Raw genomic sequence first — 19,730 nt, forward strand, 5'->3', positions numbered from 1 at the left:
AATCCTAATCATGAGTCACATACATAGTTTGTCCAAGGTTGATAAAAAGTAAAGGGGTTTGGCTTATGGATTTTGGCTAGGACATGTATTTGAACATTTTGGTGTGCCCGTAAAGAAGTGGCAGATTCAAACCATTTTTGATGTCATGGGGAAGGTAGACTACATGAACATGCCTGGTACGCCTAAAAGGGTTGATGTGAAAACTCAACGTTTGAGGGCCTCTCTTACTGCTATAGAAAAGGAGATGGAAGCACTAAAAAGGGCTCATTCAGTAGAGATGGAACAGGTTCAGATGGCTCATAAGTTGGAACGTGAGGAATTGATTGCTGAGAACTACAGGATTAAGGAAGAACTCACTCAAACTCAGGCTGCGTTACATCAAGAACAAGCAGTGAATTCTGGGCATCTACAAAGTATCATGGGGTTGCTAACCAAGGGATCTTCAAACTCTTCTACATCTATGGCACCCTCTGTTTAATCAATCCTCATATATGCATTATCTCATAATTTTTTGTTTTGACTAGTTAAAAACTGAAGTAGACATTACTAGTTTTGTATGTATTTTTGGTTTGATGTCTAACTCTTGTTGTTACTACTGATTTTGTTTGATGATCTATTCTAGTATGCATATGTACTTTGGTTTTCAATATTTTTGGCTAATGGCAAAAGGCGGAAGCAGCCGCAGATTTGCTCTATATGTTGATTGATGTATTGTGTACCTTTTCAAATGCAAGCTGATTATTTGCCATAGTCAAAAAGGGGGAATTTGTTACTCTTGAGATTTTGAATATGGCAAAATTGAGTTGAACAGGTAGTGCAACATGATCCTGTGAAATATTGCAGCAGGTATGCAAGTGGCGGCGTACGTGTTATATATGGAAACTTATATGTACGTTTTTGTTTATAGTAGTTTACTTGTTTGAGGAAAACTATTAAAAACAAACTTGAGTACAATAAGGTTTCGAGAAAAAGAGTTTGTAGAAGTCAACAAGGATTTGTAGAATAAAAACACAAAGTTGATTTGTACAAGGATTGGCTGAATTTCTGGTCTATAAATAGAGAGCTATTTTGATCAGAAAAACTTGCGCACCTACAAAGAGAGAACTTCAAAACACGATCAAGAGGGTTGAGAGAGTTTTGTTAAAATCTTTTGAGTGCTGCGAGTTGAGTGTTAAAGTTGTACGATTGTATTCAAGAGTTTGTTTACAATCTAGGTAGTAGATTTGCTTGACAAGTTAGAGTACTTGAAAAGCATTGAAAAGATAGAAAACTAGGGAGTAGTTTTTTGTCTTTGAGTAGAAGGAATTAGAGTTTATAATTCCTTGAGAGCTTAAACGTTGTAATCTTTGTATTACTTGAAAGTTACAAATAATACAAAGTACTGTTCAAATTAATTACTGTTAAAGTTTTTCAAGCAGTCACAAACTAGTTGTTAGTACGTGTTCCTCTGAAGAATTCAGGAGGGTAGAATTTCAACAACATAGAACTCTCAACTCATTTGACTTTTTAATAATGTTATCCTTGCGTTTTGAATGAAACTGTTTACGCGATTCTGGATCCTCTATTTGTTTTCATCACAACCCTATTGCGATCAATGAAATTAAATGATGCAACTTACTAGAATTGAGAGTTAGGTGCACTGTTATTTTTTAATAAACTGAGAAATATATAGCTCAACACAAAAGAAAAAGGAAAAAGAATAGCTCAAAGAATTTATTGCAACAACAAGCCATTTTTAAGTTAAAGCAGATGATAACAATAACTCCTTCTTTCACGTAATGATAATAGGCAAGTCCTATTTATCACTTCTCCTAGAATTTTAAAGGAAATATGGTATAATTTTACTACATAGAAGAATTTTTATTTTGATAATTCAAGAAAAGTACAGGGCGTATGGAAAAATTACGTTTGACATAATTAAAATAATACTTTTCTAATCAACTTATGTGACATCTTTTTTAGAGTCAAGTAGTTTAAGTTTGATCGGAAATTTACGTATAAAATCTTTAAATTTTTAAAATGAAATTTATATATTTATAAACTACTTGTTTTTGGACACGTGTGTTACACGTAATTATCAATTCAAAAAATTTAAGCGGAGATTTGAAGAATAAGTTTTGCACAAAATAATATTGCAGATTCTTTTGTGAATGTTCAATGATGATCATCATATATATCTCTTATTCATACATACCTATTAACATGGTCAATGAAAAAATTATTATTTAAGTGGAATAATGTATATATTTATTTCAATTTGATGAGGTTGAATCATGTAATTAGTTGTATCTCATTAATATTAACTTATAGACGATGTATATGTTGTGTATTTTTCTTGTCATCTAACAAGATGTGTTGTGAACATAAATTCCACTTAATACATTTAGATGTCATATGAACAGGTGGAGAAAAACTACATTTTATTTTTTAGAACTATTTATGTATATGAATTTTTATATGTGCGTTTGAGCGTATGCATATGCGCGTGTTTGTGTTTGCATTACTAAAAATATATATCTCATAAAAATTAGCTCTCAAACTTCAACTGGCGTATTAGAAGTCATATAAACTTTTCTTTGTAAAAGATACGGAAATATTAAGAAATAGTAAATTAGTTATACAAAAGGACAATGTTTAAATAATAATAACTATTTTGAAGTAAATTTCTAAAAATATAAATCATATAAGTAGCATAGATAAACAAAGTGTTATTTTTTCTTGAGCATCAAAAAATAAATCATGACAATTATCTAACTCTTGAGAAATTCAATAATTTTGGAAAAATATAATCCAGAAACATATATCTACATCACAAGAGAAATTGTTGACAAAAACAAATGACGTTATACTACAATATAAATTGAACTTATACAAATTTCAGTTGACGCTATTACAAGTCATATTAACTTTCTTTCGTTGAAAATACTGAAATATTAAGAAACAATAAATCAATAAAACAAAAGGGAAATGTTTATCTAGTAATAAATATTTTGAAGCAAACTTTCTGACAATCTAAATCACACAAGTAGCATTGATAAATAAAGTTATTCTTTTGTTTTGGGCATCAAAAAAACAAATCGTGAAAATTTTCTAACCTTTGATAAGTTTAATAATTTTAGAAAAAGATATCAAGAAGCATATATCTAAATCACAAGAGAAATTGTAAACAAAAACAAATGAATTTAGACTATGGTAAAAATTAAACTAATACAAATTTCAATTAGTGTTATTACAAGCCATAAAAAATTTTCTTCGTCGAAAATACTTAAATATTAAAAAATAGTAATTAATAAAACAAAAGGGCAATATTTATATGATAATTTCTGCCCATCTAAATTACATAAGTAACATTGATAAATAAAGTTATTATTTTGTATTGAGCATCAAAAAACAAATCTTGACAATTTTGTAACTCTTGAAAAGTTTGATATTTTTTAAAAGGGAAAATACCCAAGTACCCCCTCAATCTATGCCCGAAATCCCAGAGACACACTTATACTATACTAAGGTCCTATTACCCCCTGCACTTATTTTATATGTAATTTTGTACCCCTTTTTAGCCTACGTGACACTAGTTCAAAAAAAAAAGTCAACCATCGTTGGGCCCACAAGATAGTGCCACGTAAGCTAAAAGGGGGTAAAAAATTATTAATAAAATAAGTTCAGGGGGGTAATAGCACCTTAGTATAGTATAAGTGTGTCTCTGAGATTTTGGGCATAGGTTGAAGGGGTACTTGGGCATTATCCCTTTTTAAAAAGATATTTAGAAACACATATCTACATCACAAGAGAAATTGTTAACAAAACAAATGACTTTAGACTACATATGTGAACTTCATATATTGACATTAGATACTAATGTGTATATTAAACAAAAGAACAATTATTATGTCATCGGAATTATTTTTCTCAAGTACTCGAGGTTACAGAATATATTCTCTAGGATAGAACAATTTACTTCATCAGATTAGTGGTACCTAAATTCCGCTAAACTTCGAACTCACTCAACGACGACAAATTGCACGAATTTCTTAAAATGCAAGAAGAGGAAGAGTAGAAGATTAAAAAAATTGTGGTTAAAATGAGAGAAAACCCCTCTATTTATAGTCAATAAATGATAGTATGAACAAATATTTTTTTGTGTCTTATCTAAAATGTCATTGACTTTTCCAAGAAGTCACAACCCTTTTGAAAAATCACTACTTATTACACTCATCAAAAAAAGTCACAACATAAGTTAGGATATTATAATAATTTAACATTCAAATTAGGTTTTATATTTTTAAGGTAATATAGATATAGATACATGTAAAAAGTACTTAAGTCACAATAATTAAAATTTTAAAATATTAAAAAAAATGTATGAAAAATCGACGATCAAAGATAGATTTTTTTGAATCTCGAAATTCAATATGTCACATAAATTGAGATGGAAAGAGTATATCAGTAAAACAAATTTATATCAATATGGAGTAAAGCTATTTTTGTTAAGTATGCTTATAGCATTGCACCATAGAGAAACTAAAATGTCCACGTCAATATTAGATTTTAGATTTTAATAAATTCATAGAATCTGAATTTTAAGGAAGGACGTCGATTGAGGTCAGTATATTTTATTTGTTACATGTGTTTATCGATACAAATATAAAGTCTGAACCAAACCTAAGAAGTACTAGTGAACCCATAACTTATGATGTAGACCTGCTTAACTAATGATAAAACGTGATACTTAATAATGCTACAACTAAAAAATAGTATAAGAAATAAAATGTCATATTTTGGTTAAGTGACTTCCTCCCCTCTCGCTTAATAATTGTGGTTCAGTTTGATTTTTTCAATCATAAACATGAACATCCCTAACTCCAAATATCATCTCCAAAATGCATACTTCTTGTATCTTGACATCCTCCTCAAATTAAACAATACTGATTTTGATCAAAAGTGGAAATGAAGGCACAAGATAAATTTACAGAAGGATAATAGCAAATATTATTTTAACAGAAATACAAAAGGATATTATCTCTTCTATATGTTTAACAGTAATAATTTGTATTTCCTTCTTTTGTAACGTATGATATCGATAGAGATTTTTGTGGAACTATTTTGTAATTTAGATTAGTTCCAATTTGTACATTCACAAACGGATTTTAATATATATGATAATAAAAGTAAAATCCTTCTGTTTTAAGAAGAAAAAAATAGACCCTCTTCCTAAGCTACGTATCGGTCGATTTAATTTTGTAGTAAATCAATTTGATTTATCAATTATGAATTTGTAGACTTGCTAAACCGTTAAGATATTGACTTATCGATTATTGGTTTATTGATTATTGATTGTTATCGATTTAATCGTGTTAAGATTTGACATAAAAAAATTATGAAAAGATTACTTAGAAATGATGTGACTAACAAAATGAACTACGAACGTGAGTTTTCAAAATGCATCCGGCTCAAAAACAAACATTATTACATTTTAGAATAACAGAAAGTTTGAAAAAATCTTAAATTAAAGTATGAAATTACTAACACTTTGTTTGGTTCATTGTTACTCATTTTCTCATAATGTACTATAATATATACTATATTATATTGTATTGTGTTGTATTGTACTGTATGATAGATATAATGTTTGGTCAGACTATATTGTTTGATGTTGTTGAATACATTTTAATTTATTGTTTGGTTTGACGATATTGTGTTGGGTTATTAGCATTTTAATATGAATATTTAACATATTAAATTGCTTTATTTTGGAGTTATAAGAATGAACATTGGAATGAATGACTTCTACATCATCCATTAGCATTGGTTATCCATCAATGTATTTCATTCTTAATTCCTCCATTACTCTTTGTAACCTATGTAACTCCCATTGTAACTTATGTAACCTATGTAACCTATGTAACTCCCATTGTAACCTATGAAACTCCTAAGACCATTATCTTCACTATTTACTACCTCCATTATCTTCCTATTCATTGCTAGGAAGACTTCCTGTAGTATAAATAGTGGTAGTCTTCATTGGGTTTTAGACACACATAAAACACAAGAGAAAACAAAGAGTGAAAGAGTTAGTCTAATAGAGAGTTCTTATAAGTTGAAGGGAGGTGTTCTTTTTTGTGGAGCTTTGGACTCAAGTCTTGTCCAGAGTTTTTGAGTTATACTTTGTGAAGGTTGTTGTATCCTGGAGGGGACAAGTCAAAGAGGACTACTGCTAGACCGGTGAAAATATTTGCTGCAGTGGGCTTGAATCTCCTTAAAGAGAGCGAGACATCCGCGCCTCAGCCTGAAGAGATTAATTTCTTCATTTTATTTTCAATTGTAATCTTGCAATTTTATTATCTTGTAAGTTTTTCATTACAATCTTAAGGAGATTCAAAGATGGCTACAATTGAAAAAACCGCGGATGTCAAGATGGGAGATCTTAACAGGCCATTTCGGTTCAATGGTAACCATTTCAAGAGATGGAAGGGTAAAGTACTTTTCTACTTAAGTCTTCTCAATGTTTCTTACGTTTTAACCGAGAAGAATCCAAATAAAGAAGACATCACCACTATGAATGATGATGAAACTATTTCTCATCTAGAGAAAGTGGAAAAGTACGATGGTGATTCCTATAAGTGTCGGTATTATCTTTTTAATTGTCTATCTGATAATTTTTATGATTATTATGATAGAACTTACTCTAGTGCAAAGAAAATATGGAAGGCATTGCAGAGTAAGTATGATACCGAAGAGGCTGGAGCGAAAAAATATGCAGCTAGTAGATTTTTTCGTTTCCAAATGGTGGACAACAAATCAATGGTAGATCAAGCTCAAGACTTCATCATGATTGTTGGAGAGCTTAGGTCCGAAGAGGTTAAATTGGAGATAACCTTATTGTTTGTGGCATATTGGATAAACTTCCACCTTCTTGGAAGGAATTTCAAAAAACTATGCGCCACAAACAAAAGGAAACCTCTCTTGAAAGCTTGATAATGAAAATCCGCATGGAAGAAGAAGCAATAGGCCAAGATGCACTTTTACAAACAAAAGAGAATAACATCACATCGAAGGTAAATTTCATTACTTCGGATAATGCTATTCCTGAAACTCACAAAAATACTTCTTTAAAGCCTAAGAAGAAAAAATTCAAGAAAAATAATGGTAGACCTCCCAAGAAGAATAATGGTGAAAATCACCAAGCACAAAATCAACAAGTTCAAGAAAAGGGACCATGCTTTGTTTGTGGCAAGAGTGTACATATTGCTCGATTTTGCAGATTCCGGAAACGTGGTCCTAAGACCTACCTTCAACTAATAAGAACTCTCTTTTACTACCTCCATTATCTTTCTATTCATTGCCAGGAAGACTTCTTGTAGTATAAATAGTGGTAGTCTTCATTTGGTTTTAGACACACACAAAACACAAGAGAAAACAAAGAGTGAAATAGTTAGTCTAAAAGAGAGTTCTTATTAGTTGAAGGGAGGTGTTTTTTTTGTGGAGCTTTGTACTCAACTCTTGTCCAGAGTTTTTGAGTTATACTTTGTGAAAGTTGTTGTATCCTGGAGGGGACAAGTCAAAGAGGACTACTGCTGGACCGGTGAAAACATTTGTTGCAGTGGGCTTGAATCTCGTTAAAGAGAGCGAAATATCCGCGCCTCAGCCTGAAGAGATTATTTTGTTCATTTTATTTTCAAGTGTAATCTTGCAATTTTATTATCTTGTAAGTTTTTCACTAACATATTGTAACTTATAAATTTACTAAAACGTCCTTAATTATTCTAGAGTAGGAGATTTGAATGAGATTAAATCACATAGGGTAAAGGGAAAATAGTATAATTATAAAATGTTAAGTAAGGATAATATTGGAAAAATAAATTAAATAACAATAGGAACACATCAAATTAGTTGTTCCATATAATGTGGGTTTTCATTGTTACGTAACAACGAAATTTCAAGACAATAGAATATATTTTAAGTAACTTTCAAAAGAAACATTATATATATAGTAACAATATAATACAATACGTAATAATGATCCATACAAAATGTAATAAAGGACTTTATATACCAACTAGTATAAAGATAACTATTTAATTTACCATCAAATTAGAAAAAAATTTAAACCGTTAAAAATAGATAACCTGATAAAAAAAATTAAATTTATTATCAAAACTACTAAACTAATAACCTATGACCAATAAGTCACTAACTTTTTTTTAATATTGAATTATCGATTTCAATTCGATTTTGAACGCCCTGCTCTCCGCTTCCTCCCCCGTGGTTTATTAAAGAGAGAGAGAAAGCTTGTACCCTATGCTAAACTGATTTTCTGTGGAACTTGATACTTCTCTGCTGTTTCCATAAGCCACGCGACATACTTTGATAGCGTACGTGTGTATTCATATGCTGACTTTCGATACTAAACGCGGAATATTGATAACTCTATTTTATTAGTTCAAAGCCTCCATTTGCTTCAAAGTCAATAATTCATTTTTTCACTTAAAAAAAAGCATAAATATAAATGCGTATTTTAAATTATATTTATATTTTTTAATTTTGAATGTGTATAAATAGACATTTAAATTTGTAAAGTTGAATAAATAGACACACATATCCTATATGTTATATTTTTATCATATGTGTATTATATCATGTAGGACTCATATGTTTATTTACTTAAAAATTAGATAATTAAAGTATCTGTTATGCATCATGAAAGTCGAAGATTAAAATTAAAATTTAAAATCAAATTTAAAATCTAACACATGTATTATGAAAAAAAAAATGCCAGCAACATTAGAAGTAATAAATCCGATTAATTTGAATAGGTTTCTTCTGGTATTTAATGTTTGCACGTCAAGGAGAAAATATTCCTCCCACCTAAATTTGTAGCCACCGTCAATTCTTGTTATTTTATTTTTTAATTAAATATTAAAACTTGATTCATTTTATTTTATATTAAACAAATTTACCATGAATAAAAAAATACGAAACCTAATCACAATGCTAAAAAAGTACATTATAAACTTATATTTTTGATAGCCTAAACATTCAAAACTACGACAATAATTAGGCAAGCTGCTGGTGTTATTTATTTGTCTAGTAAAATATAATCAACTGGAATATAATTTTTCTATGATGATGACCAATCACTAACTAACTAGAATGCAAAGTCATGTTTTGTCTTTATTCTATAATGTTCACGTTTTTCATTTTAAAATTGAAAAAAACGATAGGATCGATTAGTTGGTTAACAAGTTATTTTAAAATAAATTAAAGTGAGATATTATAATATTAATAAGGATACTTTTATTAATAAATATTTGATTCTTTTACTAAAAAAAAAAGATATATTGGATATATAATATAAAAGGTCTAACATATATTATACATATCTAGTAGATTAGAAGAAAGCCTTTAAAGCCTTTTACCCATTTTTGAGGCTATAGACGTATTAGAAATATACTCAAAAGTAGGTATATGAAAGATTTTAAAAATGTAAAAAATATATTTAAATTATATATTTTTTTGAGTTTTATGTCTAAACCTTTTAGAGTATGAGTTTCATACATAAATTATTATTTCTTTTTAGTTTGTTAAACACATCTCTCTCTTTTATACCACTCTCATCATGGTATGTGTAATACACTCTTTTATTTTAAAAAATTATCACATCACACTCCACATGGACAAAACATTAAAACATAAAAATTATTAGTATCGATTAAGATTAAAAATTAAAAAAATTATTATCCAAAAAATTAATTTATTTTATATAATAAAATATAAAATATTTTTCTTACTCCACTCCATCACTCCCTCTCACCACCCTCACCCCGCCAACCATTTTAATTTTTCTGTTTAAATTTATTTTGTAAAAGTATTTTTTTTTTACTTCATCTCTCCCCTCCCCTTCCCCCCTCAAATACTAATTTAGATATTATTTTAATATTTTAAAAGAATTATTCTATGCACCTCCCTTACCCTCCGCTTCCAATTTTTTTCCTCATTTTGTGTTAGATATATACATATCGAAAATATCTTTTACCTGTCGCCGCAAGACTTTTTTTATTTATTTATTTATTTATGTTATATTCATACACTAGTAGAAACAAATTCTAAAAATACTCTATGTACGTACTCTATGTACGTAGTACGTATATATATAACACAAAATGAAAAACATATAAAAATAAAAATTAGGAGTAGAGGGTAAAATAGGATACGGTAGAATTTTTAATTTTTTAAAATAAAATAATATCAATTTTTTTCGGAGGAGGGGGGGAGTATGAATTTTTTTTAAAACAAAGGATGGAGGATTGCCCGGGGTACATGGAGGAGGTGGTGGAGTGGAGTAAAAAATAAAAAATAATATTAATTTTTTTTTAATGGATAATAATACTTTAATTTTTGTCAAGGTGAAATAATTTATTCATGTGGAATACTACGTGTCAAGGTTTTTTCAAACAAAAGAGAGTGCATTACAATCACCACTGAGATGTGTTTATCAAACTAAAATGTGATAGTTTAGATATGACGCTTACACTCTTAATAATTTAGGTATGAAACAAAAAAAAATTAGGTATATTTTTTACCCTTATCTCAAAATTTAAACGGAAAACTTTGTAAATTTAATTATTATATGATGAAAAAACACAAATAAATAATGAAATGGACAAATAATCTATCACAAAATTAATTATTGTCACGACCCAAAAATGGGCGTGATGGCACTCGTCTTATCCCACCAAGACAAGTCAGCCTAAAACTCAACCATTACAATAAAGTGCGGAAGTAAAATATAAGTAACTTAATAAAACCCTCAAAACCTGGTAGTCACGTGTAGAAGCCTCTAAAGTATTACAATCGATTCAAAAAAAAAACTCAAGTCTCAAAGGAACTTGTTTCTAGAATAGAACAAGATCATAATTAAGGAGAAGAAAGTCTGTTGCGATGGAAACAGCTACCTGACAAATCTCCAAGAAGCCTCGGAAAAGAAGAGAATGACAAGTACCACAAAAATCCAGGCTTATAACCTACAAAAATTTGTAGAAGCAAGGGGTGAGTACCAAACCACACGGTACTCAGCAAGTAAACGTCTAAACACAAGCTAAGGGAATGAAATACGGGTACTCCTACCACCCCCAACCGAACCTCCACAACTACAACCTGCATAAACATCAGGCGAACCTAACAACTCACAGTTTACATAGAACGTAACTCAACAAAAACATTTAGACAAATTACACATCCTCCACAACAACACTTTAACAAATTACATATCCTCCACAACAACACTTTAACAAATTATATATCCTCAATATCAACACTTAAACAAATTAGATATCCTCAATAGCAACACTTCCACAAATTTACATATCCTCAATAACACACTTCAACAAATTACATATCCTCAACAACAACACTTCAACAAATTATATATCCTCAATAACAAGCTCAGTATTCAACAATCACAAGTTCCGCAAAAAGACAATCACTAGATCAGCAAAACACAATATCAAGTTCACTAATGATAAGTATGTGCAATGTAATGGAATGCAATGTCAAGTATAATGATGCATGTCTGACCTAGTGATACACACCCGCTGTCTCTCAGTCCGGGACCCATGGGGGACATATTTGTCCATGCATCTGTCGCGGCGCACGACACGACCCTCGATAATAGTAACCATCGCGGCGCGCGATACGTCCCTCGAAATATAGTATCCATCGCGGCGCGCGATACGTCTCTCGAAATGGTACATCCTCTTTAAGTTATCATTCTTTCTCAATGTACATAACACCTTCACAACCATGTCTCAGAATAATGCAATGACATGTTCACACAAATAATGAGGAGATGACCATTTTCATAACATTGGACAGTTCACAACCACACAAGCATGAAATCACATCAACAATGATTCAACAAGCCATCAAACTTTTCTCAACACATCACACATAAATAATTAATCACATCGCCTTTTGTTATCCCTTTTATTTCATCATTAGAATTAATCAATGTGGACAAGTCAACCCATCACCAATCCCGTTACTCCCAAACATATATCACAAGGAAATACACGCATTCCATACACTTAACAAGAGTTTAGAAATCCACTTGCCTCAAATAGTCGAACAATGACTCTAGAACTTGAGCCTTCTCTTTTCGTTGAGCTTCCAAATCAATGCAATCTATTCAAGTACATATTCACTATAAGATTTCAAAGCTTACAACATCCCTATTATTATAGGTTTAGCCTAGACCCAAAAGATCACCCAAATCTATGATCAAGTTTCTAAGTTTCAAGCTTAAGTTAAGTTCCAACTCTTGTCCAATATCATAACTCAAATGGTATGTATATGATATGATAGATATAATATTTAATTACCTATCTCAATATGTCAAAACTTAACTCATAGTGTGATAATAATAATAAAATTAAGTCAAGTTACCAATCACCCACGGATAGAACACCACCTCCGAACCTAAGGATCCATCCGCCTTCATTGTATCTTCAATTCTATCAATCATTACATATCCTTTATTAATTAAATCATCAATAATCAAATCATCTACCGAATATAATAATTTGATGATTTTAAGACATTTAAAAAAAAAGAAGAAAAAAAATAAACACAAACAGTAAGTTAATAATCTTCTTCACTCTTTGGTTTAAAATATATTGCCCCTACATCAATCATTGGCAACATGATTACCCAATGATTTGGAAAGAATTGTTATATCACAGAATCCAAAGAACAGTTATATTCCATTGTAAATTCAACAATATTATATTAAATAGTGTTCCATTAATGTCTAACCAAAATTTTATATTACAAAATTCAAGATTTGCACATGGCGATGAAAAATTGCTAACAATTCTTACCTGTATTCGATGCCCTCGCCTTCGACGCAACCTAGCTCAGGTAATTTTCCCCCTTTCTTATTATCTTTATTTATTTTTATATATATAAATAATAAACCCTACTACTTATTTCGTATATAAGGGTCAAATAGTATTGAATCTTAAATAATTTATCACTTTAGCCCGTTAACTATTGATTCAGCCCATTATCTACAGTTACCCATCAATTAATTAACTCAATTTAAACGTATAGTTCAAGATTCTCAAAAATAATGTACGGGTCATTACATTTATAATGTATTCATGAGTGAAATCCATTAATGTATGACAAAAATTTGATAGATTTATGCGTTCAACACTTTAATTAAGGGAAAAATATTTGAAATATATTTAAATTTAGACTGAAATTGTTGTTACGATATAATTTTGGAAAGAATCTTTTATTCCACGTTGTTTATATCTATGTATGTGTCCATGAGTACATAAAAAATATTATATAATATATATATCTTTAAGATGCACTATTAAATTGTTCACGGACAAAATATCCTTCATAAAATTTATTATCATAGCAACAACTTCAATCAAAATTAAAATATATTTCAAAACTCTTTTTCCCTTAAATTTTCTAGGAATTGGGCCTAATTTTACATACCACAAATATTTTGTTTTTTCTTGTACAGTAAAGTCCTGTAATAAATGTGTATTTAGACCTTACTTTCCACTAATATAAGAGGAGTCAAGTATTGATTTTCAAGAGACTATAAATATGTAGGATTGACCGTTTTTAACGTGGAGGCAAAAATGGGAAAATGGTATAAATGCTATTTGCATGAAATAACACAATCAACACATCCACACCTTACAACATTTATACCCCAAGACCAACATCTCATCGTGGCTTCTTCAATAGTTTTTATCAAAATTATGTTTCAAATTGAATTATTATAACGTAAACACCTAAAGTAAATACGTAAAGTTACGAATAAAAAGTGCAAAAGATTGATTTTTATATATATATATATATATATATATATATATATATATATATATATATATAAGTTAATTAAACGGACAAATATTATTTGACAACTATTTTAATATAATGGACAAGTAAAAATGAACGAAGGGTGTAGATAATATCTAAAAACAGACGAAGGGTGTAGAATTTTAATAATTTTCTTCCGCCTAACTTGGGCCAATGGAAGAAATCACTCATTTCAATAGACCATATAATATTAAAAATTAATAATTTTTTAAAATGACAAATATATCTAAAACAGTTTAGTAAATATACGATTCCATTGTGTTTTATTTTTTTGTTAAAATTTAAATCTTATTGAAACTTATCTCTAACTTTTCTTATTGCATCCAAAAATTCAATGTCTACATAATGACAAATAATTTTTGAACATATATGGAATAATCTCTTTTGTATTCACATAATATTTTACGTATTTGATATGTTATTGTTGATTTTGTAACCTTTTAAATGAGAATCCACTTTTAAATACGATTTCAAGAAATCTCTTATTTTATTTATATAATTTATTCTCTCACCATCATACAATAAATGTTTTAGATAAGATACAATGAATAATATTTGATTATTAATTAGAAACTATGAACATTATGTATAATGAATTTATTAATATAATGAATTATTTAAGTGAAATAATATATTATAAAATACATTGTATTTTATATATAAAAATTTTTATTTTTATCCAAACTCAAAAAGTATAATAATACATAAATCAGCAAAATATAAAACGGGAGACTTTATAGATTTGTCACGTCCTACTTATAGTCAACTTTGGGATTATATATATATTTCTCTCTTTCCTCAACTAAAAGTAGTATTTACGTTTCAATTGTTTCATTTTTGGGTAAAACAGAGTGATGAATGCTCTTGCTGCAACGAATCGTAACTTTCGCAAGGCCAGTCGCATTCTTGGATTAGATTCTAAACTTGAGAAGAGTCTTTTGATACCTTTCAGAGAAATCAAGGTTTGTCATTGTTATTATTTTCGAATACATCAGTCGACGTCTTATTACATGTGTTGATCAGGTGGAATGTACAATTCCTAAAGATGATGGAACCTTAGTTTCATACATTGGATTCAGAGTTCAACATGATAACGCTCGAGGTCCTATGAAAGGGGGAATCAGATACCATCCTGAGGTTTTTTTTTTTTTCAATTTGCTCTTTTTAATCTGGTTTTGATTTGATATCGAGTTTAACCAAGTAATTTTTTTTTGAATTTTGTGATGTTAAACTAAAATTGCTAGAATGTACCGAAATTATTTGTCAGATGGAAAGTTTAGATTAAAATTTGTCCAAAAATAAGGAAAGACATATTTTTTTGAAACAGATAAAAAAAAAGGTAAAGAAAATAACTTGAGATGAAGGGAGTAGATTTTTACATAATTGGATTGTTTTCTTGTTAGCACTTGGTAATACTCTTATTTTTCACTTTGAAATTTTTTTGACTTTGGAAAAATTGAGGTTGGATAAGACTTGAATAGAGGGATGCTCGGATGGCCAAGGCTAAATGCTTTCTTTGCATACGAAGATGAATAGGTGTTTTGTTGTAATCAAGTAATGATCAATTATGTTAAACATATATAGTGGTTAAGATTGTTTATTTATTTGATTGTGTGGTAAACTTAAGAGTCGGGTTCCTGTTCAAGGGGAATTTTCTCTCTATATATAATATTGTTGTTATTTGTATTTTTTGGAACCAGAAAATCAATATCAGAAATATCACGAAATACCCTGTTCTTTGGGGGTGCCATCACTGTCGAGGAACATGTACTAGGGTCTATGTGCGACTTGTTTAGACTACTACAGCACCTCTAGGCCTAACCTTTCGCTTAATTTTTTTGACCCCTACCGTGCTGTATAAATTAGGCAAGATTAGCACCACCTGAAGGTTGGTACTACTATTAAATACCAGATTCTGATCAAATCCAATTAGAATTTGTCTTTCAAACAAAAACCTCTTTCTTTTGCTCTTGGCCTAATGGCTTTGGGCGCAGCTTGTGTTCAAAGTATGCATGTGTCTGTTGAAAGAACTTATGATGGACCACTCATGTTGTGCTGCATATGATTGAAGTGTAAGAGATCTATGGTTTCCATGAAATTCTATATCAATGTGTTGATCATCAATCCTTATGGTGCTTCAAGCATGAAAAGCGTTGGGTTTTGATATTTAAATGAAAAGTTAGCGTTTTGAGGTTTCAACTCATATTTTAGCTTTTATAGCATCTGTTATTTAGCAGGTGATAAATATATATGAGTAGGTTTGTATGCAACTTCTATTTAGCTTTCATTTATTGATGGTTAAACATCTATTGATCTTGTATAGGAATTAATTTATGTTAACTATATGCTAGATCATAACCAAGCAAGTCTTCTTTCATCACATAATTTGATTTTCCACTAACCTTTCTGTTGAATGCCTTGAATCGGACCTGTTACAAACAGAAAGGACGGGGGTCTCGCTGCCCGGTCAGCGAGTCGGGGGGTCCAGGGGGGCGACGCGCCCCCTGGCCTGGGGTCCGGGGGGCGGAGACGCCCCCGGCCCGACGGTATACAATGTTGTTGTATTGGGCCCTTAATTTTCTGTCAATTCTGTATGTTGGGCCCAAGCCTGTTAGAGCGTAGCTTAGCACTATATATATATAGACGCTATGGCAAACCCTATTTTGTAATTCTGTTTTTGCCTCTCCATAATAAAACTGCTCCCTCTCTTCCCGTGGACGTAGCCAATTTATTGGTGAACCACGTAAATCTGTTGTCTTGTTTTTCGCGTTTATATATTTTCTCGTATTATCTCAAATTTCGCACAACACTTTCCTTTTCAATTGATCTTGTATATCATCATTATATAATTTTTCAATTTTCCTAGTTTTGTGGTATGCAATAGTCTTTTTGGTGTTCTTCTCTTCGTATCAGTGGTCTTTGTACTGAGATATTTGGTATTTATTTTGCAAGATTGACCATGACGAGGTGAATGCCCTTGCTCAACTAATGACTTGGAAGACTGCTGTAGCAGATATTCCATATGGAGGAGCTAAGGGTGGAATAGGGTGCATCCCGAAAGATTTAAGCATTAGTGAGTTGGAGCGCCTTACACGTGTTTTCACTCAGAAAATTCATGATCTTATTGGAATTAATACTGATGTCCCTGCGCCTGATATGGGCACTAATTCCCAGGTTAGTAATATCGATCATTATATATCTCAAACATTTTTAGAACGTATAAATGCAAGCAAATATGCTTATCGATACTTTGTACAAACAGACCATGGCGTGGATGTTGGATGAGTATTCAAAGTTCCATGGGCACTCACCTGCAATTGTGACTGGAAAACCTATTGTAAGATGTATTTTGCAACATACTCCTATCTGATACTTACATCTTAGAATTCATACATACGTTCTGTAATTTGAAGTATCCTATTTTATTCATTGTCTTAGGATCTTGGGGGATCATTGGGTAGGGACGCTGCAACTGGCCGTGGTGTAGTTTATGCAACAGGTGCTTTACTTGCTGAATATGGAAAGAATATTAAGGACTTGACTTTTGTCGTTCAGGTAAAATTTCATTCTTGTTCAATTTCCATTTGTGTTCCTGATTGTCTATGTACGTTACTGCTCGAATATTTATATTTCTTAGGGATTTGGAAATGTGGGAGCTTGGGCAGCAAAGCTTATTCATGAGAAAGGCGGGAAGGTGATTGTAGTGAGTGACATAACTGGAGCAGTCAAGAATCCTAACGGGCTTGATATAGCCGCTTTGATGAATTACAAAGAAGCAACAGGGACACTGACTGGTTTTAGTGGTGGAGACTCGATGAATTCAGACGAATTGCTTACACACAAGTGTGATGTTCTCATACCTTGTGCTTTGGGAGGAGTTTTGAACAGGTTTACAACCTTATTTTACTTTTGAAATTACGCTGCTTAATTCTTGCCAAATTGTTTGTGTCTATACTAAGGATCGATAAATGAAAAGTAGCTGGTCACATTACAAAGACTCGTAGTAGCATTTCAATTTCTTCTTTATTCTATTTATACTGCTGAAACATCTATGTGAACTTTTGATACGCCGACATACATCTAATTTTATCATTGTGCATTCTGTTTCTGCACTGAAGAGAAAATGCTGAGCATATCAAGGCCAAGTTCATAATAGAAGCAGCAAATCATCCTACTGATCCCGAAGCTGATGAGGTACTGTGCCACTCATTCAGGTCTTCTAGTCATTTCACTACGAGTATTACCATATTTTGATGAAAGATAACTGCCTTATGCAGATTTTGTGTAAGAAAGGAGTTGTTATACTTCCCGACATATATGCCAATGCTGGAGGTGTTACTGTCAGCTATTTTGAGTGGGTTCAGGTAATATTCGATATCCATATATGCTTTTATTGCATTGGATTTATCTAGCTTAACACGATTTGCTCAAGATAAGGAAGTTAATGGGCATCAGCTTTCAATGATGTGACAATATTGGTTGTAAATTATCGGACAACTTAAATCAAGCCCGGTATTAGATTAGATATTTTAAGTATCTAGGTGATCTTTTTGGAGTCGATTTCTTTTCCACTGCTACCAAAATGGCTATACTTTCGTTATTTTTTGTCTCGGGAGTGGACGTGCAATGCAATTGATGAGTTGTTAATATTGTGTCTCATGTGCAGAATATTCAAGGTTTTATGTGGAATGAGGAGAAGGTTAACATGGAGCTTGAGAAGTACATGACGAATGCCTTCCATAACCTGAAGAACATGTGTAAGACACACAATTGCAATCTTCGTATGGGTGCTTTCACATTGGGAGTGAATCGTGTTGCACGTGCTACAATGTTGAGAGGTTGGGAGGCGTAGTCGGGGCAAAACATACATATACTCTTTGTTTGCTGGATAAACCTAGTCGTTTTATGGTACATTTGAAAGCAGTTGTTAAATAATTCTTCACTGTTTTGCGGCTTCTCATATTATTGCTACATTGTAAAGTATGTGCTGCAAATTGAATGGAAGATATATATAGATATAGACTTATGAATGTAAGTGTACCCTTTCTAGTTGTTGTAGAGTGGGAGTCGGTCTACTGTACGAGAACCACTCTGTTTGCATCCCTCTGTCGGGGGATTGTTATTTTCATTATGGTTAAGGAAAATGCATGGTACAGATACATCGCGATAAAAATCCGTGGTAGTGATTGTGGTGGTGCAGTAGTAATATAATTTCCAAACTGAAAATGTCTATTATGTTAATACTGCATATTCAATGACATGATTGAAAAATTCATGCTTGGGATAGTAATATTGTTCCAATAGTTTGAAGCAAATTAAACTAATTTCAGGAATCTATATCTACTGTATATTTTCAGTTGATCCTCATGGTTAGGTATCTGAGACTGATGTATTTATATTTGCCATTTCATTCAAACTAGCTGGGATATAGTGAGTTTGGTACGGAGAAAATATTCAAATTTTTCATGTTTGGTTGGCTTAATATTTTGAAAAATGTTATCCAAATTGTATTGTTTCTTCCTTTGGCTTATTTTAACATTTTACCTTGATATCAAATGCTTATAAGCATTTTTTAAAATTTACTCAAACACTCCAAAAGTTGTTTAAAAGTACTCAATAAGTCAATCCAAATAGGCTTAAATGGAAAATGACTTACCTCCAAAAATAAGGAAAGCATTATTTATGAACTCTTTTCCAAATCCAACCTCACACCTCAACTTTCCACCTTAACTCAAGTCTCGGTACCAATTTCCGATATTAATCCACAATTCAACGCATGATTATCGATTAGGAACCCAACTCTCGACGACCACAATTTGAGACTCAAC

General features: G+C 31.1%; 1 protein-coding gene and 1 long non-coding RNA gene across 3 annotated transcripts; one reads left to right on the forward strand and one right to left on the reverse strand.

Annotated features, from left to right (window-relative positions):
* Positions 1-10,555: 10,555 nt before the first annotated feature.
* On the reverse strand, positions 10,556-12,937 carry LOC109120780 (uncharacterized). Its single transcript, XR_011221567.1, has 4 exons — positions 12,876-12,937; positions 12,442-12,509; positions 12,111-12,180; positions 10,556-11,021 (listed from the first exon to the last, which is right to left on the reverse strand). It is a non-coding gene; the product is annotated as an uncharacterized lncRNA (long non-coding RNA).
* A 1,719-nt stretch (positions 12,938-14,656) lies between these two features.
* On the forward strand, positions 14,657-19,075 carry LOC101252088 (glutamate dehydrogenase A-like). Of its 2 annotated transcripts, XM_004240721.5 has the most exons (9): positions 14,657-14,864; positions 14,926-15,039; positions 16,855-17,076; positions 17,165-17,239; positions 17,341-17,457; positions 17,540-17,790; positions 18,021-18,096; positions 18,180-18,266; positions 18,569-19,075. In XM_004240721.5, the coding sequence occupies exons 1-9, from the start codon at positions 14,757-14,759 to the stop codon at positions 18,752-18,754; spliced, it is 1,236 nt and encodes a 411-aa protein (XP_004240769.1). In that variant the 5' UTR covers positions 14,657-14,756; the 3' UTR covers positions 18,755-19,075. The 2 variants fall into 2 exon arrangements, with proteins under 2 accessions (XP_004240769.1, XP_069155229.1); XM_069299128.1 differs by lacking the exon at positions 14,926-15,039 and having other exon boundaries at positions 14,667-14,864.
* Positions 19,076-19,730: the final 655 nt, after the last annotated feature.

Source organism: Solanum lycopersicum, chromosome 6 (genome assembly GCF_036512215.1).
Source record: "Solanum lycopersicum chromosome 6, SLM_r2.1".
Taxonomy (NCBI): domain Eukaryota; kingdom Viridiplantae; phylum Streptophyta; class Magnoliopsida; order Solanales; family Solanaceae; genus Solanum; species Solanum lycopersicum.

Excerpts from the sequence above, each read along its gene's own strand:
- LOC101252088 (XM_004240721.5), top strand. The coding sequence starts at position 14,757 with ATGAATGCTCTTGCTGCAACGAATCGTAACTTTCGCAAGGCCAGTCGC. Across the intron at positions 17,077-17,164 it reads ATATGGGCACTAATTCCCAG|ACCATGGCGTGGATGTTGGA; the intron begins GTTAGTAATATC and ends TTGTACAAACAG. Across the intron at positions 17,240-17,340 it reads TTGTGACTGGAAAACCTATT|GATCTTGGGGGATCATTGGG; the intron begins GTAAGATGTATT and ends TCATTGTCTTAG.